Below are 23,291 nucleotides of genomic sequence, written 5' to 3'. Positions count from 1 at the left end.
AGGTTTTCAGCTCATTCAGCTTCCGGACCCTGGCAGACAGGAATGTGTCTTCCATGTAGGAGACTGGAAGAACTTCTGGGGTCTCTGCCTAACCCGAGAGAGAGAACTTGAAGATACTAACATTGAGTTCCCCAAGGAAATAGACCAGCAAGATCACCCTTGGTGAAGACTACTCTCATGATCACAGAGTTTCTGGAGAACCGTTTAGTGCCACATTCTTAAGTAGGAGCATATAGACAAGTCACCAGATATATGAAGAAAACATTTAATATGAAAGACAGAGACTAACATAAGCAAGCAGAAAAAAACAAATAACTTGGAGGAAGCAGAGGCTATGCATCAAGATGAAATTGAGACCAAAAAAAAATCATTAATGTCCTCAGAGACTTAATATATTATATTTGTGAAAGAACATGCTGTTTCAAGAAGTGAACATTCAGAAAACAAAATGAGACCTTTAAAATGAAAGCATGCTAGTAGAAAATTTTTAAAACTCAAAAAGAGAAAGAAATTTAAAATAGGAAAAATGCATTTTATCTTTGCTCAGATTGTTGAAGAATGGTGGCTTGTTTCATGGTTTATATTTGTGTCTAATGCACGTTTTAACATGATAGATGCAACGCACTGTGTAACTGCAGTTTTCTGGAAAAGTCAGTCTTTTAGGAATTGTTTTTTATATCTTTAGTAAGTTTTCTTTTTAATTAAAAGAAAAATAGATGGAGCTGGCCCAGTGGTACAGCTCTTAAGTTCGCGTGCTCTGCTTTGGTGGCCCAGGGTTTGCTAGTTCGGATCCTAGGTACGGGTATACCCACCACTTATCAAACCACACTGTGGCAGGCATCCTACATATAAAGTAGAGGAAGATGGGCACAGATGTTAGCTCAGCACCAATCTTCCTCAGAAAAAAGAGGAGGATTGGCAGCAAATGTTAGCTCAGGACTAATCTTCCTCAAAAAAAAAGAAAAAGAAGAAAACAGAAAAGAAAATTAATTAGAGGGCCAACCCAGGAAGTCCGGCATCTGAATAATAGGAGTGCCAGAAAAAGGTAACCAAAACATGGGGAGATGGGGCCAGCCTGGTGGCACAGCATTTAAGTTCGCATGTTCCACTTCTTGGTGGCCCAGGGTTCACCGGTTCGGATCCCAGGTGTGGGCATGACACCACTTGGCAAAAGCCATGCTGTGGTAGGTGTCCCACGTATAAAGTAGAGGAAGATAGGCATGGATGTTAGCTCAGGGCCAGTCTTCCTCAGCAAAAAGAGGAGGATTGGCAGCAGTTAGCTCAGGGCTAATCTCCTCAAAAAAAAAAAAAAAAAAAGTGGGGAGAGGGGATTAATCAAAGAAATAGTTCAAAAATTCCCCCAAACTGAAAGATGAGAATTTCCAGAATGAGTCCAGCCCAATGGATGAAAATGGACCTACATTAATATACATCATTGTAAAATTTCAAAATTCTGGGGACAAAGAGACAATCCTTCAAATGTCTGGAATGGGTCAAGGAACAACATTTTTACAAAAGCTCAAGAGTCAGAAAGACATTGAACTTCTTAACCAGTTCTGGAAGCTAGACGATAGTGCCTTCAAATACTGCAGACCCTCTGTCTGCCTTCTCCGAAGAATAAACCGACACCCAAGATTGGGAAGGACAGTCACCTGCCCATGGAGAGTTAGGTAGGGGATCAGGGACCCATCCTCTTGCTTTCATTTCTGTCTTCTGAAGTACCTGCTGCCTTTAATCCAGAGCCTTTTAGGGGTGCTGCAGTATAAGTTTCCCTACTGACGGCCAAGACTTGAGCTTTTTCAGGTGCTAAATTACCACCCATGGTTTGCTTTCCAGCTTTCAAAATTGTTACTCTTGGCTCCTCCCCACTCCACCTCTTTTTTTCCTCCTTGTAGGCAAAGAATGAAAAAGAGCTAAAACTTACTCTTCTGTATTGGGAAATCAAATGATAACAACTGAAATGAATACTCAAGAGATAGCATTATTGTGTTACTCAGACATATGGAAGTAAATATCATAAGGGTCATCTAAAATAAAGGGATTGGCTCCCAGGAACAAGAAATGATGGGGTATATGGTGAGAGTAGGGTATCGAGACAGCTGTTTGAATCAACAAGACCTATGGAACTTTTTGACTTTTCAAATTGTATCATGTATAACTTAGATGAAACTAAAAACTTTAAAAGCAGACAAAAGAATACATAGTTTATGGATGCATAGCTTCATATATAAAAGTATAATAATGGACTAGAAGAAAACCCACTAAACTCAAACAGTTTTCTGTCAAGGAAGAGGAAAGTGGGAGGAAAAATGGGACAGGGGTGTTGGTCAACTGGGACATTAGCTAAATCTTTTTTTTTTTTTTGAGGAAGATTAGCCCTGAGCTAACTACTGCCAATCCTCCTCTTTTTGCTGAGGAAGACTGGCCCTGAGCTAACATCCATGCCCATCTTCCTCTACTTTATATGTGGGATGCCTACCACAGCATGGCTTTTGCCAAGCGGTGCCATGTCCACGCCCAGGATCCGAACTGGTGAACCCCGGGCCGCCGAAGCGGAACGTGCGAACTTAACCACTATGCCACCGGGCCGGCCCTTAGCTAAATCTATTTTTTAAAAAATAGGCTGAAAGCAAATATGATAAAATGATAACTGTTATTTCTGAGGATGGGGAATATGGGTGTTTATTAGGTTGTTCTTTGTGTTTTTCTATATCTTTTTAGTTTCTTAGTTTTAAAAAATAAAGACAAAACTCAAGTCGGCAGAGAAAGGATTCGGGCAATCGACAGACTGCTTAAAAGAAGTTGGAACCACCAGGGGCAGGCCTCCCAACCTGGAAAGATGGACGGCTGAGTTTGAGAGCGGTAAAGGAGGCCCAGTGGAGCAGCTGAGGGCAGACTGCCAAAATGATGAACACACGGAGAGCTCTATTCTCGGAGCAGCAGCCAGGCCACAGAGAGTCCCAAACCAAGCTCCTCTTGGACCCTGAGGTGTTTCTTCCCGGGATCTAACTCAGGAGCTTTGGTAGGAAAGTGGCCACTACGGCTCAGTCATGAGATCTGGTGCTCCTATAAAAATACTGCAGGCTTTCTTGGTTGTGGGCATGTCCGTGGCCCTGGACCTTCAGCTGCCACCTGATGGCTACATTCACAAAAGGTGGGTCACAGTGCCCTCTAGTGGTCACAGAGTCTGTCAGCCTCTACAGCCAGACAGAAAGACAACACTTCTCAGCTTTTTAAAAGCCCGGATTGAACTCCCCCTACATCCCATTCCCCATCCTTTATATCAAGTATTCCCACTAAAGGAAGAAGAGATGGAGGGAATGTCCATGGATATGAAAAGAAGAAAGAAAACCTTTAACATTTTCCCTTATTTTAGAAAAGGTCATTAGACAACACTGATAATTTTATTATTTTGAATACTATTGTTGATAAAGGTTAAAACAGCGATACTGCTGCTGAGAGAAGCAGTGATGGCAAGAATGAGCGAGGGAAGCAAGCAAAAGGAGCTACGGGGCAGCCAGGAGGAAGACAATCTGGGACACCTGGGTAGGAGGAAATCAAAGGTCAGAACCAAGAGTGGAAAGGGACTTTGGAGTCAGGAAGACGCTGGGCCCAGTGTCCATCACTGACTAGCTATGAGGTTGTGGGCAAGTCATTTTGCTTCACTAAGCTTGTTTCTAGAAAAAACTAGCTCCTCTAGTCCAACTCTGAGCCAGAAGCCCTGATGGAATCTTAGCATTACCACTTACTGCGTGGCCTTGGGCAAACTATAGAACCTTTCTGTGCCTTGTATCTTGGAGGTGTTAACAGTGCCTCATAGGTCTATTGTGAGATTCAATGAATTATGCACGTGAAGTGCTTGGAAGAGAGCCAGCAAGCATTCAATAACAGTTGGCTATTAATATTATAATACACGTGTAAAGTACCTGGAATACGATCAGACCAGTATGATCAGACCAGTTCCCTTTCGCCTCCCCCTGGAATCTGGCTCTGGGCAAAATGCTTATGTCCCCATAATGGAACCTACTCCCCAAACAAGCCTGGTCAATACTCCACAATATCCTCCGACTCTGTGGGTACCACCCCCTTTCCTCCACAGATCTCCTTTCCACAGGATCCTAGTCCTCGCAACCAGTTCCCAGTCCTCTAGTGACATTTTTTTTGAGGAAGTCGGGCTAACAAGCTTCCCTCAGGGAAGTCTGAATTCCTTGACTGGCCAGGGCAGGAAGCTGTGGATCAGAATGCACCTGGTCCCACTAGCATCCCTTGCAGAAGGCAGCAGGCTCCTAGAGGTGAGGCCCAGGATTGCCACAAGGAGCCAAGCTCATCTACACTAGCAGGAGGACACTTGCTTCCAATTGTCACTCCAGGGGCAAGCTGCAAGTTCTTGCTCATTCATCTTATGAGCAGTGCACAGTGAAGCACCTGTGGCCACAGAAGAGTTTTTGTCCATATAGAACCAGTTGGCCAAGAAGGACACCCAGCACATTAAGCTGACATCTGTCTGTCATGACCTCATTAGAACCAAGCTCTTGGCCTTTCCGAATAGCCTGAGGAGGAAATGGGACAGAAATGAGACCAGGATCAGGTAAACAGTTAGGTTGAGCCCAGGGCCTATGGAAAAGAACCACACCAAGAGTTTATACAAAAACCTTTATTTACTGTTTATATTTCATCTCCCCATCCCTATCCCCCCATCTGGAACCCAGCCAGCTCCTAAGGCTTCCTGCTGTCTGGTTCTTAAAATTGGGGCCTTGGGGACATGGTTGGGTGTTATGAGAGGTGGGAATCTCCTTGCCCACCAGTTGTGGAAGTTGAAGGAAGCTTTCCTGACTGGCTGAAGCTCCAGCAGCTTCCCAGGGTAGCCCCTCAAGTTAGAGGATCCATCCCCCACTGGATGTATATGAGGCAGAATTAACATGTGTCTCTTGGAGGCCCAGAGGCTCCCCCTCACTCACTGCTTCTACACCACACCAGGCTCCGATAGCTGAACCAATCTCTCACCTGGAGATGGAGCCCAGCAGCAAAGGGGTGGGGAATGGGAGGGTGGAGAATGCAGCAGTTCTGAGTCCTAATCAACAAACAGGAAACAGGAGGAGGTTGGCCTGGTTGAACTGAAATGGGAAAGGGGAAGGAGGGTGCAGGAGAACACAGGAAGGGTTACTGGCCTGGGGTGGGGCCAGCTGGACACCTGTGAAGAGAGGTTACAGCCCCTATGGGAGTAGGCACTCCCAGCCCCACAACCACCTGGAAGAGGGAGAAGGGAGCCTTATCTCCACTTAGACAAAAGGCTAATGGCACAATGAACACTTTTGGTCTGAGAATGCCAGGAAAGGGCACCCACTGGCACAGAAATGGGCAGCTGGCTCTCATATGCCAGACATGGGGTTGGCTGCCTCCCTGGCCACCACAGCCCACTCTGGGTGCTGTCAACCCTGCCTCTACCATTACTGCCCCACCACAAGCTCCGCATAGCCCATGACCCCACTGGAGACTGATGCTGCCAGCCAGACTCCAGCTGGTGGGGCAGAAATAAGGACCCTGAGTTCCAGGGCCCATCCCTGGGTGAAGCCTACCCGTGGAGATGTCAGGGCTCTTTCCCACAGTCCTGCTGCTGTGAGCCAGACATACAGAACTCTCCTGGGAGGGTACTGGACCCTCAGGTTCTCTGGAAGACAAGTGCCTGGGGAAGCACACTCAGGGAGGGTGAAGAGCCTCGGACAGTATTTGCTCCTCTTTCTTGTCCCAGATCCTGCTCTCCAGGCTCAGAAGTCTGAGTCTGCATCCATGAGCTCTGCCTCCATCAGGTTGGTGCGAGAGTGAATGGGCCCCAGCCCCTGCCGTCGGCCCTGAGCCCAGGCCGTGGGGGCTGGGGCGCTGGGCAGAAACAGATCCTGCAGGGGGCTGGGCTCTGGGCAGAAGGGGTTGGAGACCAGGGTCCAGGCTCCTTGTCGGCACGATTCCCCAGCTCCCCAGGCGCCTGTGGCCACCAGGCACTTCTGTCGGGGCAGCTGAGGCAGTCGAGGAACGGCACTGGAGGCAGGGGCAGGGGTAGGGTGGTGAAGCTCAGGGGGTGGCACCAGTGGACACACCTCCTTCTTCCTCTTCCTCCGCTTCTTCTTCCGGCCCAGGCGCTTCTCAAGCTCTGGGGAGATCTCAGCCTCCACCAGCCACAGATTGGCTTTTTCCTCTGGGGGCACTGACAGTGGGAGAGAGAACATGAATGAATCTGGGACCCTGGCTCTGTCTACATCACCCCTTCTCTCCTCGGACCCCTACTCTTTGAGCTCTGGGACCCAGAACTCTAGACCTCCAGTGCCTCAACTCCATACTTCAGATCCTCCAGGGCCCTTCCTTCCTCATTCCCTTCTGGCAACTCCAGTCCCAGGAACCTCCAGCCTCTATGCCCCACACCTTCCTACAGAAGCCTGAACCCCATACCTGGAGTTGCCACAGGGGTGACAGACACATCCTGGGGCAGTATGGCTCCTCTCCGAGCCACCATCTTGGTGACATGCTGGGCCCAAGCAGAGGACACATCGGCTGAGGGCTCATTGAGGTCAAAGGCCAAACCCGCTGTGGGAATGGAAAGAAAGGATAAGGAACTGTGACTGCCTGGTCCCTTGTGGTGACCACTCCTCCCTTATCAGCACCATTCACCTTCCCCCCAGCTGATGGCACTTGACTTAGCATAGAAAGCCTGCCTGGTAATCACAGTGACCTCTACCCGTTCCCAGTCTGAAGAGAGGGGCCCCACTAGAGCCAGAAATCCAGTCCCTGGAACCTGACTTCCTCTAGCCCAGGGAGAACAACTCCGAAGACAGGAGAAGGAGGACAGGGAGATGAACCTTGGGAACCAAAGCAGCAGCAAGCAGACCCAGGGACAGAAACAGAGGGGACTGGAGAAGAACAAGTGTGTGAGCGAGAGGAGGCGGCGCCTTATTCCTCGCAGCCTTCCAAACAGTCCACAGGTCCACACCAGCCTGGGAGGGAATGGGGCCCAGGGGCTAAGTGGGTGTTAAGCGGCTCTGGTGGAGGAAAGGGGCCGAAGCTCACCCACAGGCCCGTCGTGGGAGACAGTGTGCATGCTGAAGGAGAGCTCCTGGCCCGGGTTCTGCAGCAGCTCACGCCGCTTGGAGAAGGCCTTGGCAATCATCTTGCTCTTCTTGATCCGTTTGGGCTCGTCATCGCTCTGACCGGTCAACCTGAGAGCAGAAAGGGTGGGGGAGGGGGAGTGGAGGAGCAGCTGCTTCTCATCAAATCTTGTGAAAGACCAGTGAATCCATTCCGTCCAGGAAGGAGCCTCCAGAGGACCTCAAGTCCCTCAAGGACTCTGAGGAGTAGAGGCCTTCTCTGCAAAGAAGGGGGCCTAGAATGCAGGGCTTCTGTGTGCCCAGTTCTCAAATCACTCCACTCTTAGAAGATGCTGGTGGCTGGCTCACCACTTGGCCAGTCCTCCCAATGACAGGAGGTGTCACCAGGGGGCAGTGGTGAGCCATGGAAAAGGCAGCTTTAGGCGGCTTAGTGCAGGCCCTTAGAAATCACACCTGCTCAAGGCTGTGCTGGGAGATGTGAGACCAGACAAAGACTAAAGTCAGGATGCAGTGGCGGAGAAGAGCAAGGCAGCAGAGTCTGGATAGGCTGGCTGCCGACCCCACCTGCACCAAGTGCGCCTCCAGATGAGCAGCGTGGCCTTCGTCCAGACCCAGGTGCTCATGGCAATGCCGGTTCCAAACATGGCAAACAAGTTGATCTTCTCCACCAGGAGGCTAGGGCGATTCTTGATCTCACAGTCAGGGATGGGCTTCTTGGTGGGCAGCCCGATGGTCACGTTGGCCTGGCACCTATGGTGAGGGGTAGGAGACAGGTGAGGCTTTCTGGGTCTTCTGGGTAGGTACCCAGATAATCCAAAGACTTTTGAAAGAGCTAAGCCCCACAGCACTGATTCGCAACCCTGGGTGCTCATTAGAGTCACCAGGGATCTTTTAATAACTACTGATGTCTAGGCTGCACCCTAGATAATTAAGTCAAATCCCTAGGGAAGGGACTCGGGCATTGGTGTGGTTAAAGCTTCCCACACTGGAAGCTGGAGCCTTTAAGAAAGAGTCTGAAGCAGTCAGGATGTGGCCTGGTGTCCATTTTAAGGAGCATTTTAACTGCTATTCCTGCTGTCGTAGGTGCTGCCCTTCTTTCAGCAGCTGAGGTGCCTTACTGTCTCAGATACATCCTCATCGTGACACAAAAAAGCACAGGCAAGGCCAACAAGCACCAACAGGTTGTTAACCTGTTGTAGGGGGGCAAATACTCCTGTGCGGGGATTTATAAGAAGCTCTGCAAAAGAGCGCAGGAGAAGCAGGGAGCAACTTGTGTGGCCAACACAGTTGGTCAGAAAAGCCAAAAGACGCGTTGGCTTCTTAACAGTTACAAACGCACCAGCCAGACAGCCACCAGGGTGAGAGGGAAGGGCGGAGGTGAGCAGGGACTTGAGGGCTGTTTGCCATATCTGCAAATTATAGAGCAACTGATGTCTTAGGCACCCAGAGCAAGACCGGCAGGTTCACCTGCCGTGTGAGGCAGGGACTTGGCAGACCTCTGCTGGAGAGCAGAGGAGGGCCGTCTCTGCAGTCCTGGCTCCCGCTCCCGCCACCGCCATCCCCAGCCCCCCACTCACAACACGTAGTCCCGGAAGCTGCGTTCCCACTCAGCCTGGTTGAAGAAATCGTAGAAGTGGCAGCTGAAGGTGATGAGCACAAAGCCAAAGGCCAGGAAGCCAAAAATGCCTGTGGAGTGACAGGAATGGGACAGGGCATTACCCAGTGTGGTAGCAGTAGTAGGGAGGGAGGTGTTTGCCCCACTTGGGCTGGAAAGACAGCTGAGTCTGGGGTGAATTCGTGCTGGGCTCAGTTCAAGAACTGTATTCTCCAAAATTAGGAAAGGTTTGGAAGGCATTTGAGGCAAGTGTGGAAGGGCCCCAGTGGGAGGGAAGTGGGCATGAGGAAGCATTCTTGGCATGAATTTGAATTCTTCCATCTGAGAATGCCCCCTTCTTTTGAGCTGCTATTACCATGACTATCACCACCACCACCACACACACACACACGCAGCCTTGTCTTGTCCCCATGGCTGGTAACTTGTCTCATGACTTACTGCATCCTCTAAGACCCTTTCCAGGAGGGTGCAGTGTTGGACTGGCCAGTACCTCAGGCCAAAGGCCCCACGGCCACTCACCGAGCCGCAGCATGGTCTCGTTGATCTTGCTGGCAGCCTTCTCACTCAGCAGCCCAGGGTGGTTGCTCTTGATGGAGAAGAGAGTCATGACTCCTGAACAGAAGAGAGACTCAGACATAAGTGGGGGCAGGCCACTCTCCTGGGAGGGATGGGTGTGTGGCAGGGGAGGGTCCCACGGCCCTAGAGTCTCAGGTCTGAGACATGAACTATCGGTGCTGATTTAAAACTTGGGGAACTGGAGACCCTGGAGAAATGGAGTGCAGTTGGTGGCAGATGTGCTGTGGACTGGAAGACCAGGGCAGGGTGCCGACAGACAGTAGAGAAGAGAAGCACCTTGGTCTTGGCCTGGCTGCCCCTAAGTAAGGCAGCCAGGTCAAAGCTGTGCTGGCAAAGCTGGGAAAGGCAAAAAAACAGATTTGAGAACAGCGCTGCCCAACAGAAATACTGTGAGCCACATCCATTATCTCAAGTTTTCTAGTAGCCACATTAAAAAAGCAAAAGCACACAAGTGAAACTAATTTCAATATATTTTATAAGCAGCATATCATTATTTATTATCATTTCAACATGTGATCCATATAACAAATTATTAATGAGATAGTTCCCTTTTTTTGTGCTAAGCCTGGAAGGCAGTGTGTGTTTTACACTTACGACACATCTTAATCTGGACTAGTTTCAACACATGTGGCTGGTGGCTACCGTTCAGGACAGCACAGATACAAAACATAAATCAGAGGCCCAGACACTGCCTCTGGGGCAAAGAGGAAAAAGAGGTGGGCTGAACAGAAGGCTGACAGTGCCGGGGGAGGAAACTGACACCTACAAAGAAATCTCAACAAGAATGAGCTAAGAAGAGAGAGAGACTTATTGTGGAGGTGGCATATTGAGACAGGGAAATTAGGAAACAGAATCTGTGCGTGTTGTGAAAACTGCGTGCGTGTGTTGTGGGCAGGAAGGAGATGAGAACCCAAGCTCCAAAAGACTGAGAGCATATATAAATTCAGGGTGCATACACACGACTGAAGGCCCTCAGCTGGTCCATCTGGACGGGGTAGATTACTCAGGGTGTTCACCAGAACAGTGCATCTGGCCAAGGGCTGAGCAGAGGCTGGAACTCAGCCCAAGCTCCACTCAACAAGCCAGGAGCCCTGGCACGAGACTCTGGAGAAAGGGGTGCATTTTCCTGGCCAGCACAAAGGAGCTATCCCACACCAAGTGCCCATGGTGCTGTGTCTGCCTAGAAGGGCACCTTCCACTTTGCACGAAGGCCTGTGTGAGCCAGCTGAGGTCCCACTGCAAAGGCAGCAGAGCTGGCAGCCCCTAGCCCCTACTTACACAGAGCAGGTGCTCAGCACATTTTGTTGCCTGACCGGTCCTAGCCTGGTCCTCACTCACCTCGGATGAGGAAGTAACCTCCCACAATGAGCACCAGGCCAATTGGTGCCAGCACGAAGCCAGCACGGTATCGGTAGTTCTTATAGCCCACAAAACAGATGCCACTCACAGAGTCCCCATCCACCTGCAGCAGGAAGGGGTGGGAGGGACAGAGTTGGTCACTGGTCCCCTCACCTAAGCCCACTCCACTCAGGTCCTCAGCCCCCTACCAATAACTATACCTGGGCCACGGCGAGGATTGCCACAGTGAGGACAAAGGGGAGTGACCACGTGAGGAGGTGGAAGTAGGAGGTCTTGCCCGAGAGAGGTTGGTAGGTGGTGCCCAGGGCTTTGAAGGAGGTGTGCCAGGCATAGGTGAGGACCACAAACCAGACGACGCCAGCCATCAGGGCGTAGTACACAATGACAAAGATGATGACGCAGGACAGGGTCTCATTGGAGCTGCGCAGACAGGTGAGGTGTCACTTGGGGAGGTCATTCTGTGCTCCCTCAATCAGGTCTCTCCACCCTGTCCCCAGACCCTTGGCTTCTAGGGTCTGGAGGTTCCCTAGGAGAAAGGGCTTGGAGACAGGACTCAGGTCAGCTTTGAAGAGGATATAGAAGACGCCCCTTTGAACAGATGCAAACAATCAAGGTCCTAACCCTGGAGACCTTGGGTGTAACAAGGCAGAGCTGAATCCTACACTGAAGGCTCAGTTTCAAGCTCAGCCTGTCCCTTTTGTGTAAACACACATTTCAGCCTTCCTCCCCTCACCCTCACCTCTGGGTCCCCAAGACACCTACGTGGGCTCCCCAAGCCTCATGGTGCCATCTGCACGGCAGACGATCTCCCGGCGGGCACCATCCATGAACTGGGCCAGCCAGCCAATGCTGCCCACAAAGAAACACGCATTGACGTAGAAGAGAATAACAGCAGGGTAGCGATTTGAATTCCGCCAGTCGGCTACAAATGTGGCCTAGAAGAGAGATGTGGGGCCCATTCTATGAGATTAGGGTTATTCTGCTGCTGCAGACGCCCCATCTGAACCCCAGACCCCTCTTATCACAACCCTTCCTGGGGACCCCCACCAAGTCTTCCTCTCCCCATCTCCGTCTCTGCTCCCAGAGCCCAGGCTTTCTCACTGACAGTCCGAGTCCCTTCCTACTCTATGGGCTGAGTGTCCTGGGTCCCCCCTCTCCCCTGACCCCTCCACCCATGGGCCTGCCCTCAGCTGACCAAGGTGAAGAGTGTGCAGAGGCCCGTGACGGCCCCGAAGGCCGCGATGTAGCTGTGCATGTCCTGGTGCTCAGCCTCAGTGAAGAGCGGGTTCTGGCACTGGATCCCGCAGCCCTCCACGTCCTCGTACCAGCTCTTGGGGTTGTCGGTCCGAACCAAGGGAGCCTCACACTGGCCCGAACTGTTGAACTTGATGTTCTGCACCTCATTCTGGCATGGGGGGAGGGAAGAAGACAGTGCAAAAGGGAGCAGGCTGGTCAGGGCGACCTGTGGTTTAATAAGGGGCGCAGGGATAGCAGGGCAGAGTGGCTGAGAGCACAGGAGCTGCAGACGACCTTCCAGGATTTGAATCCCAGCCTGGCCACTCAGCGGCTATGCAGCCTGGGGCAAATGATTTGACCTCTCTGTTACCTCAGTTTCCCCATCTGTGAGATAGCAGTACCTACTTCATGGTGTGGTTTAAGGGTTAAATGAATAACTGGATGTAAAATGCTTGTAATAGTATTTGGCAGGTAGTAAATAATAATAATTAGCATTATTACTATCATTATTACCATTATTATTATTACCATTTATGAGCTCCCCTTCCCAGAACTAGATCACATCCCCGTCTTAATGTCTCTAGCTATTTGACTCCCTAAACACACGATAAACTTCCCGGGGATGGGTTCCTGTCATCCATGACTCCCGTAACTTCCAACATCCAACAAAGAGGGTGCTAAACAATATTTGTTGAACATGAGTTATCTTTTCTAAATAAACAGATACTCCTTGAGAGACTGGCCCAGAGATTGAGCTTCAGTTTGAGTTTGTGGCCTGCTGACCCCATGGCTGCAGACTCGGGGTCTCGCAGAAGAGAAGGCTCTGGACTTCCCTGCCTCCTGCTGGGCCCTGATCTATGTCTGGTCCTGCCCAGCGCAGAGAGCCCGGACCTTGCCCCACAGAGCACTCACCGGGCAGCCCTCAGGGAAGTGGTCGGGGGTGCAACGCAGGAAGTCGGGCCAGCCTCGCTCCCTCTCCACGATGGCACAGGGGCCACGGGTGGCCTGGCAGAGGGTGCGGCTGGGCAGTTCCACCCGGTCGTTCTCACACTTGGGCATGTACACGGCACACAGCAGGGGCTGGATCACCGCCCAGCAGCGGGGGGCATTCCGGAGGCCTGGGGGAATGGCGACAGTGTCGACACATTGCAGTGAAGACTCCTCCTCACTCTGACCTGCAGACACAGCTGCGCCCCCTGTTCCCCAGGCCTAAGGCATCTCTCTTTGCCACACACAGGTCATTACTGCTCAGAGCTGTCAGGCACAGTGTTTCTCAACAGGGCATTTGGACAGGACAAGTCTCCATGCTGTAGGACTGTCCCGTGTATTGCAGGACATCGAGCATCCTTGGACCCTGTCCACTAAATGCCAATAGAACCCCTAAATCATTGTGACAACCAAAAAATGTCCCCTACCCACTACTAAGGGGTGGTGACTGGAAGAGGGCCTAAAGAGGAACTTCAGGGATGCTGGTAATGTTTTTCTTCATCTGGTAATAGTTACACGGATGTATTCACCTTGTGAAAATCAAGCTTACAATCTGTGCACTTTTCTGTATGTATTTATAATTCAACTCAAGTTTTTAAAAAAGAGCCCCCATTTCCAAATGCCCTGCTAGGGAGTGTTAGTGCCTCTGGCTGAGAACTCCAGGTCAATTTACCTTTTACCTTTTCAGGGGCAAGGAGTGCAGTGGGACCCACCCCTCACAGGACCCATGCACTAGAACCAAAGGATGTTTCCCCTTGCTCAGACCCCGCGACCCCTGTTTCTCTTACCAAGCTGAGGTGAGATAGAGAACAGGTGGGAGCTTAAGGAGAGGTAGTCAGGGGAACCAGGTACTCCAAAGCCAGAGGAGGAAACAGGAAATCAGATGGAGAGAAACAGAGGAGGCTCTGTCCAGTGCAGAGGGAGGAAAGGTGTTGTCAGCAAGACAGAAACAGGCGGAGGTGTCCCGGCACCCCGTCCCAGCCCAGGCCTCTCCCCTGCCGCCCCTGCGCCCCTTCTGAATCATCCCCGCTTCAGGAACACCCATTTCTCAAACAAGAAGAACAGGAGAAGCTTCTGAGGACATGAGAGCAAACAGGGTGACTCTACACTGCCAGGCTGGAGGTAGTGGGGGCAGGTAATCACTCTTTGTAGGGGCAGGCAATAAATAGGGGGGTAAGGAGCACGGACACTGCAATTAGCCTGCCTGGGTCCAGATCTGGGCTCTACCAGTTCCTGGTTGTGTGATCTTGGGCAAATTACTTCATCTCTATCTCTAGCCTAGGTTTCCTCATCTGTGAAATGGGGATAACAGATCTACCTCATGGAAGGGTTGTGAAGAGTAAGATAGCGCATTAAATGTGCTTAGCACAGAACCTGTCCTAGGAAGCACTCAGGAAATATTAGCTGTTATTGTTACTTATCTGAGGCCCCTGACCACTCATAGCTGTCACTGCGACAGAGCCTACTGCAGGGGTACAGAGCAAGTTCCTGTCACTTAAGCAGCAATATCCTGAAGCACTGGCTCCCAGACCTGACTCAACTCAGAATCACCTGGGGAACCCTTAGCAGTCTACATAGAGGACCCACTCCCAGGGAGGCTGACTAGGGGGGTGTGGGTGGAGAACACAGCAGGGGTTAGAGTAGGAGGGTTTGCCTACACAGAGGCAGCGCCGGGAGTACTTAGGGGCTGTGATAGGATTGTTGTCTTTTTTTTTTTTGAGGAAGATTAGCCCTGAGCTAACATCTGCCGCCAATCCTCCACTTTTTGCTGAGGAAGACTGGCCCCGAGCTAACATCCGTGCCCATCTTCCTCTACTTTATATGTGGGATGCCCACAACAGCATGGCTCAATAAGCAGTGCCATGTCCGCAACCGGGATCTGAACCGGCGAACCCCAGGTTGCCAAAACTGAATGTGCAAACTTAACTGCTGCGCCACTGGGCAGCCCACGGTTGTTGTCTATCTTGAGTGTAGTGGCTGGTTACACTACCCCATGCATCTGTCTAAACTCACAGAACTGTACAACAAAGAAACAGTGAATTTTATTGGATGTTTATTAAACAATATATTTAAAATGGGAGGGAAGCTCCCTAGAGGGAAATGTAATCTAGAGGAGCAGCAGGCAGTTAATTAATAAAAATATTGTACTATTTTCTGGATTTTGCGAATTTTTTTTGTGTTAATTATCAGCTTTTAAAACTATGCAATTTGTTGTTTTTCTTTTTTTTAATCATTTTAAGTATTGTTTCATACTTTAAAAATAAACTCTCCACGGAAAAGATATATTCTTAAATAAATCTTCAATGACAATTGAGGAACCATCTAGGGAAAAAATAAGTTGGATTCTTACCCCATTTTTCTTACATAAAAACAAATTCCAGACAAATCAAAAATAACTACAGTATTTTTAAACATTAAAGTACAGGTGAAAAGATGGGAAATGGTTTTTTAAACCTTGGAGCGGAGAAGACCTTTTGATGTATGATACAAAACCCAAAAGCTATGAGATAAAAGATTTAAAGAAAAGACCTCAGAAAAATAAATTCAGCAGGGTAAAAAACAAAATCATAAGAAAAGAAACACACTGAGAAAATATGTTTCCGATATATATCACAAGTAAAAAGCTAATTTCCTTATATGCATAAAGCTCTTCCACATCAAGAAGGAATTCATAATCCTATAGAAAAATGGGCAAAAGACAAACAGAACAGATCATAGAAAATACAAACGGCCTTTAAACACATAAAGAGATGTTCAATCTCACTCTTAATAAAATAAATGTGAAAAAAAAACTAAACTGAGATATAATTTTTTACCCTTTAGAGTGATAAAGATCAAAACATTTGAAAATGCTATATTGTGAGAGTGTGGGGGAAAGTGGCACTTTTATATATTGTTGGTAGGGAGAAAAGTTAGGAAGCACTTGTGGAGGCTATCTGGCATTATCTATCAAAATTTTATACTACCAATTCCACTTCACATGTTCACAAAGATAATATAAGATTATTCATTGCAGCATTGTTTGTAATAGCAAAAGAGTAGAAACAGCCTGAATGCATATCCATCAATAGGAGACCAGCTAAATAAAATATCATACATCAATATAAAAGGACACTATTCAAGGTTGAACGATTTGCACTGAAATGGAACTATCTCCAATACATCTTTCTTTTTTTTTGAGGAAGATTAGCCCTGAGCTAACATCTGTGCCAGTCTTCCTCTATTTTATAGGTGGGTTGCCACCACAACATGGCTGACAAGCGGTATAGGTCCACACCTGGGATCCAAACCTGCAAACCCAGGCTGCCGAAGTGGAGCAGGCCAAGCTTAACCACTACGCCACAGGGCTGACCCCCTGGCAAAAATTTTAAAGGCTGACAATACCAAGTGTCAGGAATCATATGGAACAATAGTGACTCTTCTACAGCGCTAATGGGAATATAAATCGGCACAATCACTTTGAATAACTGTTTGGTATTATCTAGTAAAGCTGAAGGTATGCATGCTGAACGTAGCCCCATGATCTGGCAATTCCACTCCTCTAAGTACGTGCCTAGAGAAACTTGACCCAGATGCACCAGGATATACATAAAAGAATTCTCACAGCAGTGTTATTCACAGTGGCCAACAACTGGAGACAACTTAAATGTTTAACAACAACAAAATGGATAAATAAATTGTGATATATTCATACAATGGAATACTATTCAGCAATGAAAAAAGTGAACTGCAATAACATGGATGAATCTTACAAAATGATGTAGAGCAAAAGAGGCAAGACAGGGGCTGGCCCGGTGGCACAGCGGTTAAGTTCACACGTTCTACTTCAGCGGCCTGGGGTTTGCTGGTTCGGATCCTGGGTGCGGACATGGCACTGCTTGGGAAGCCATGCTGTGGCAGGTGTCCCACATATAAAGTAGAGGAAGATGGGCACGGACGTTAGCTCAGGGCCAGTCTTCCTCAGCAAAAAGAGGAGGATTGGCGGCAGATGTTAGCTCAGGGCTAATCTTCCTCAAAAAAAAAAAAAAAAAAAAGGCAAGACATAAAAGAATACACAGCACAATTCGATTTGTATAAAGTTCAAAGACATGCAAAACTGAAATACACTGTTTAGGGATTCCAAAACTAGACAATAAAACTATAGAGGAAAAGAGAAATGATTATCAAAAACATCAGAGTAGTAGTTACTTCTAGAAGAGGAGGGGGGATGTGATTGGAACAGACAAAGGGGAGCTTCTGGGGTTAAAAATCTGAAGCAGAAATGAAAACTTGGACCTGTGGGTGTTTTTCTGTATTTTTATACTTTCCCCAAATATATATATTTTTAACTGATTCTGATCATCAGCCAGGTTTGAAAACAGCTCCAAGGAAATTCTTCCTGATCTGCCCCTACAAACAAGCCTCTGTCACCTACAACATCCTTCCTCTCATCTCTCAACTTGATGCCTGAGAAGCAAACGAGAAATTCCTCCCAGCTCCTCCGGCTCTTCTACGGGCTGCCCCCGGCTGGGTGACAGGGCCACATGCCCCTGTGCATACACAGAGTACAGCAGTGGTCAAAGAGGCTACGTGCTGGCTCTCAGGGACCTATTTCCTTCGCCAGCCGCAGGCCTTCTTGCCCCATTTACCAACCAGATTTGGCCGAAGGTGGACCACGGCCTGGACACTATGTTTGTCTGGTCAGCTTGGAATGCCAGAGAGGAGACATTTCAAGCTATAATGGGGAAAGATGCTGAGTGCCTGAAGAAGCCCAAGTCCAGAGAGTTGAAAGATACAGGAGAGACCTGAGTTCTATAAAAACCTAGAAATTGGCCCAAGCTGAGCTATAAACTTCCTTACTCAATGGTATCCTTCCAAAGCCTCAGCAATCTGGGCAAAGGAAGCACATAGTTGCCACCTCTCTTAAGCAACGCCTATTTCAAGATCCACTAGGAATCTCCACATAGATGTCGAATGAGCACCACTCATTCACTGGCCAAAACTGACCCATGCTGTCTTCCTAAATCTACTCCTCCTCTAACATTCTTTACCCTAGTGAAAGGGAACGGTACCACCTTCCATCCAAACTGAAACCTAGGTCTTCCTGCTGGCTCCTGCCCTCCATCCAACTCAACAGCACATCCTATTGGTTCTAGCTCTGAAACTCTGGGATCTGTCCACTTCCTCCAGCCTGCTACCCCATCCTGACCGCCATTACGTCTCACCTGGACCACCTCACCCATCCCCGAAACAAGCAACCAGGCTCTAGTCTTTTCCTCCTCCCATGGCTTCTTCACCCAGCAACCAAAGAGATCTTTCTAAAATGCAAATATGAATACAGCTGTCCCTTACTTAAAAGCCTTCAATGGCTCCTTATTATCTTCTGGATAACATGCAAACTTATTAATATGGGGAATGAATCCCTCTTTTCTTTTTTTTTTAAGATTTTTTAATTTTTCCTTTTTCTCCCCAAAGCCCCCCAGTACATAGTTGTATATATTTTAGGTGTGGGTCCTTCCAGTTGTGGTACGTGGGATGCCGCCTCAGCATAGCCTGATGAGTGGTGCCATGTCCGCGCCCAGGATTCGAACCGGTGAAACCCTGGGCCACTGAAGTAAAGTGCGCGAACTTAACCACTCGGCCACCGGGCCAGCCCCTCCCTTTATTTTCTAATTCTGTAGGTCTTATCTCTTATAATTCTATTCCTCACACACTTTGATCCAGCTCTGTTGAAATTCTTATACCTCTTTAAAAAAAAGTACCAAGCCTTCTCACCTCTACACCTTTGTGCATGCTATTTCCTCTTCCTATCCCTTCCCACCCAACCCTTCCTTGGCCCAGGTACTTCCAACTTATTTCTCAGGTCATGGATTAAACGTCAGTTCCTCTGGGGGTCTTCCTCGGTTCACTAAAGTCCTTTGTGTTCCTTCAGCACACTACCATCTCACTATACCCTTCACAAGTATTGCTAAAGCCTGTTTAATTGTCTGTCTTATCACTGATGGCAGGGGTCATGTCTATATTCTTCATTTTTTTTTTATCCCCAAAGCCTCAGTACATAGTTGTATATTCTAGTTGCAGGTCATTCTAGTTCTTCTATGTGGGATGCCACCCCAGCATGGCTTGATGAGCAGTGCATAGGTCCATGCCCAGGATCCAAACCAGCGAACCCCTGGCCACTAAAGCAGAGCGTGTGAACCTAACCACTTGGCCACGAACCAGCCCCTGTATTCTTCATCTTTATATGCCCCAGAACCTGATCCAGGATGACACGTAGCAAGCACCCAATACCTAACTGAATGAGTGAGTGGATGGCTGTGTACTCAGAACTCTGGAGCTTTAAAGAAAAGTGAAGAGCAAGTCTGTACCTTCAAAAGTTTACGGATGAAGACAACCTAGATCACCTTCACCCTTTACCCACAAACACATCTCCAAGAGAGGCCGGCCCCTGGAGTAGTGGTTAAAGTTCGCCTGCTCCACTTTGGCAGCCTGAAGTTCGCAGGCTGGATCCCCGAGCGTACCTACACACCACTCATCAAGACATGCTGTGGTGGAGTCCCATATACAAAAAAATAGAGGAAGACTGGCACAGATGTTAGCTTAGGGCTGATTTTTTTCACCAAAAAAAACCAAAAAACAAAAAACATCTCCAAGAGCCAGGTGACACCGACCATGTCTAATGGCAAATCAAGACCATTTAACTCAGGACAGGACAAATCACTAGCCAGAGGCTCCCAGCTGAAGGCCCGTCTGTGAGTCTCACACTTGGCTTCCATTCACTCTACCCTACCCACCCACTGACCCAGCTCCCACCAACACCTGCTTTCGGCCCTACCTCATAGAACATCTGGGAGAAAGACCCACAGCAGAGAGAGAACAATCTGAACACACACGGGAATGGGATTGAGCTGAGGGATGACGAGCGGTGGCAGAGAAAAGCTCAGGGTGAACTAAGGACCTGGGCTCAGCGCTGGCGCCTCTGCAGGACCCTGCCCCACCAGAGGCACAGCTAGTGAGGTTTGAACTTGCACAGCCAGCAGATGGTTCTAACTCCTAAACTCTCCTGCCAAAACGACTTCTGCATGCTCAGCAGCTGCTCCCAGGAGTACAGGCTGGAAAGAGGTTCGTACCCTTCCTCCTTGATTTGATGGCAACTACAGAAGGGCAGCACCACACAGGCATTTCACTTACGAGGATTCAACCATGGGCCCCCAATAAATAAATAAATAAATAAATAAATAGAGAAAGAGAGAGAGAGACAGAGAGACAGAGAGAGAGAGACTATCCTCGCATAGCATGAGCAACTCTGTGGGGAGAAGTGGGTGAGATTCTAGCGCTGAGAGATTTGGATTTTCCATATAGCTGGCTCCTAAGTGCAAACTGAAGCCTTGCTTCAGGTAGTACTCAAAGAAATCTTATTTATACCTGTCTTTTGTGTTCCTTTTTTTATTCTTTTTGTCCGCTGCTCTTTTGCATTTATGTAACTTTAGAGACTAAAATTATATTTTCTATGTGTACCTCCTTATATTCTGTACATTACTAAATGTTACACATTTATACAAACATATTACCATAAAAAGAGCACACATGCAAAGTCAGATAGACCTTATGTTATGGTAATTTATGGATTTTTCAAAGCTACCGCTGATTACACATGGTTTCTGCCTATGTGCTGACTTTAGAACCTGATACCCACAAAGGATGTAGCTCCACCATGGGTACCATCCTCCAAATTCTTTCCTCTGGCAGCTGCACCAAGCCAGGAACAGTATCGCTGGCTTTGTCCTACATCCGGCAACGGCTCTGAGAACTCTAGTGGCCAAGTTGACGATGACAGACAGCCTACATACACTCCCCCCATCAGATCCTCACCAGCCCCCTGGGCAGAACTGGGATGTGGGGCACTGGAGGCCTGTCAACAGAAGCAGCCAATCTGCTCCTGGCTTTTGATTTCATTTTATTTTTCAAGGACAGTTTTGGAATCAAACTGGCTAGAAGGGATGACAAGGCCAGTTCCCTTCCCCAGCCCCGTCAGGCCTCCAGCCCAAGAGAGTGACAGGTGGAGAGGGAATCCACTCCACACTGCTAAGGAAGGCCCTGTTTGGGTTCAGTCTGCAGTTTTAAGGCCCAGCCATGATGCCACTTTGAGGAGAGAGCTCTGGGACTTCGAACCACCTTGGGAGTATCCACAGGCTCTCAACATCCCACACTTAAGGGTCCTTCCACAGCCCTAAGGCTGAGGATCTAAACTTCCAAAGAACACATAAGTTATCATTGGAATAGTCTCATTTCTTCACAACCTCAGACAAGGATCAGAGTCTCCATTTTTCAGATGAGGAAACTGTGAAATCTCACGTAAAAGCAAGACAAGATCACAGTTCTCTGGACTTCCTGTCTCCCAAAACAAGACTTCTGGAACTTTCTGGTTACCTTTAATTACTCATCACCAGGTTTCTTTTTTTCCATAAATTTCACTCAATTCTTTCCCCCCACCCTCTCCTTAATGTCTAAATCTTCTACCCCCATCTTTCCCTTTTTGCTCTCCAACTCGATTTCCCGGTCTCTTCTCCGAGGTATAATCACCTCCTTGAATCCCGGAGGTCTCCGGTTCCAGAGTGGCACTTAGGTGGAGCAGCTCCTCTTCTTAAAAAAATGTCCTTTTCTGTGGCCCGGAGCCCCTTTCTCTCGGGACGCTCATTCCCCCTCATCCTTTGCTCACCCACTCTGCTCAGGTCCTTTGTGACTGGCTTCCTCAATTTCCTCGCCCTTCGCCCCTCATCACCGAGGGTCCCATCTTGCACACAGCCTGCCCCAATGTTTCAGACTCTTTTTCTCTAACTCTCCCGGGTGCAGTTCCCGCCTTCTCCAAAGCTCAGGCCTGAGCCTGTTCTTTCCGAGAGTCCCCACATCCCAGGACTGCAGCCCCCCGGCTCCGGCTCCCGAGCGCTTACCTGACCAGAGCACGAGCTTGCCGTGCGCTTCCTCCTGGGAGTCCGAGTCCCCGGCCAGCAGCGTGGAGGTGGCCGCGTAGGGTAGCGCCGAGCCCAGGCACACGTTGTAGCGCAGCGGCTCGCAGGGGGCGGCCCGGCCGCAGTGGCTCAGCAACGGCGGAGGGCCGGTCACGGCCGCGCTCCTTCTCGCGCTCCCGCCCGCGCTGCGCGGCCCAGGCCCCGTCGCGTTCCCGCTCAAGGCCGCCCCCCGGCCCGGGCCCCCCAGCAGCAACAGCAGCAGCCCCAGGAGCTGGAGCTCCGGCCCCCGTGCGAGGCGGGCAGCGGCCATGGCCAAACCCGCCAACTCAGCAGAAGCCCCGGCGCCCCCGCCCGCTCCCCCGAGCCCCTCGGCCCCGCGCGCAACCCTTGGGGCCGCGGAGGCGGCTCAGGCGACCTGTGCGCCCCGCGAGTCCGGTGCCGGGCCCCCCCGGACGCTCCGCGCGTCCTGGGCCCTCGGCGCCCAACTTCGCAAACTTTGGAACCCGGAGCCCATGTTGCGCGGCAGAGGGCCTGGCCGGGATGCACAACTCCCTACCCCCTCGCCTGGCGATCCAAGTAGTCTTCAGCCCTGGGAGCCTCCTGGGCCCCCAATCTCCAGCCCCATTCTCTCTCCCACCATGAAAACCACCTCCCGGCCCCGGGATGGAGGCCAGGCGCAGGCCAGGGTGCGGGACTGTCTCTGGCTCCGCCCGCGCGCCAGCCCGCGGCCCAGAAGCCACCTTCGCCCCAGCGCGCCGCAGCCCCCCGACTTCTCCCCGCCGACTACCGAGCTCCTTTGTTGCTCTAGCTCGTTCGGCTCTCTGGAATGCACGGGCCTCGCCGAGCCAAGCCCGGCCCCCCCTCCGCCACGGCTGGGGGAGGGACTGGCCGAGGGAGGGAAGAGGAGGGGAGGGGATGCGAGAGAGGAGGAGCGCGAGCTTCAGCGTCCTGGCGCCCGGAGGGCCGCGGTCAGGGGGTTCTGTGACCCCGCTCGCCGTCCGGGGACAAGAGATGGGTGGAAATCGTGGCCCGTAGCTACAATGAAACTCTGTGGGCACCTTGATTGGCCTGAGGATCGTTCGACTCGGTCGTGTGCATGCAGTGGACTCTTCTGGTTTACGGTGGGAGAGAGAGGGGGTGCTGAAGTCAGCGGAAGCATCTACTACATCTCAGCTCGGATCCCAAACCCGCCAGTCTTTTCTGCTTTTGGTTAGATCTTTCAACTTGTCCCAGGGCCCCATGGAGGTGAACCAGGGTTTGGGGTTCCCGCTTCTCCAAATCCTTCCAGCTCGGGACCTGTGAAAGAGATGAACTGAGTCGCTCACGGCAGCTGTCCCTGCTGCTGGTACCTGTGGCAGCAGGTGTCTGGAAACCAAACGTGCCAATATCAAGCCTTTATTGCTACAAATGTGTGAAGTCTGAACTGTGGTTTCCAACCACTGGACCCGGCTTGTCTTTGGTTATGTCCAAAGGAAG

General features: G+C 50.0%; 1 protein-coding gene across 2 annotated transcripts; it reads right to left on the bottom strand.

Moving 5' to 3' along the window:
* Window positions 1-4,639: 4,639 nt before the first annotated feature.
* On the bottom strand, window positions 4,640-22,244 carry SMO (smoothened, frizzled class receptor). 2 transcript variants are annotated; one of them, XM_070513183.1, is made up of 13 exons: window positions 21,798-21,936; window positions 13,656-13,772; window positions 12,793-12,998; window positions 11,840-12,049; window positions 11,407-11,579; window positions 10,845-11,064; window positions 10,624-10,747; window positions 9,229-9,321; window positions 8,672-8,780; window positions 7,659-7,844; window positions 7,057-7,205; window positions 6,442-6,576; window positions 4,640-6,199 (listed from the first exon to the last, which is right to left on the bottom strand). In XM_070513183.1, the coding sequence occupies exons 3-13, from the start codon at window positions 12,937-12,939 to the stop codon at window positions 5,766-5,768; spliced, it is 1,980 nt and encodes a 659-aa protein (XP_070369284.1). In that variant the 5' UTR covers window positions 12,940-12,998; window positions 13,656-13,772; window positions 21,798-21,936; the 3' UTR covers window positions 4,640-5,765. The 2 variants fall into 2 exon arrangements, with proteins under 2 accessions (XP_070369284.1, XP_014709823.2); XM_014854337.3 differs by lacking the exon at window positions 13,656-13,772 and having other exon boundaries at window positions 21,798-22,244.
* Between the last annotated feature and the right edge of the window lie 1,047 nt (window positions 22,245-23,291).

Source organism: Equus asinus, chromosome 1, assembly GCF_041296235.1.
Source record: "Equus asinus isolate D_3611 breed Donkey chromosome 1, EquAss-T2T_v2, whole genome shotgun sequence".
Classification (NCBI taxonomy): Eukaryota; Metazoa; Chordata; class Mammalia; order Perissodactyla; family Equidae; genus Equus; species Equus asinus.
Note: the sequence above shows the minus strand (reverse complement) of the source record. Positions and strands in the feature narration are given on the sequence as shown.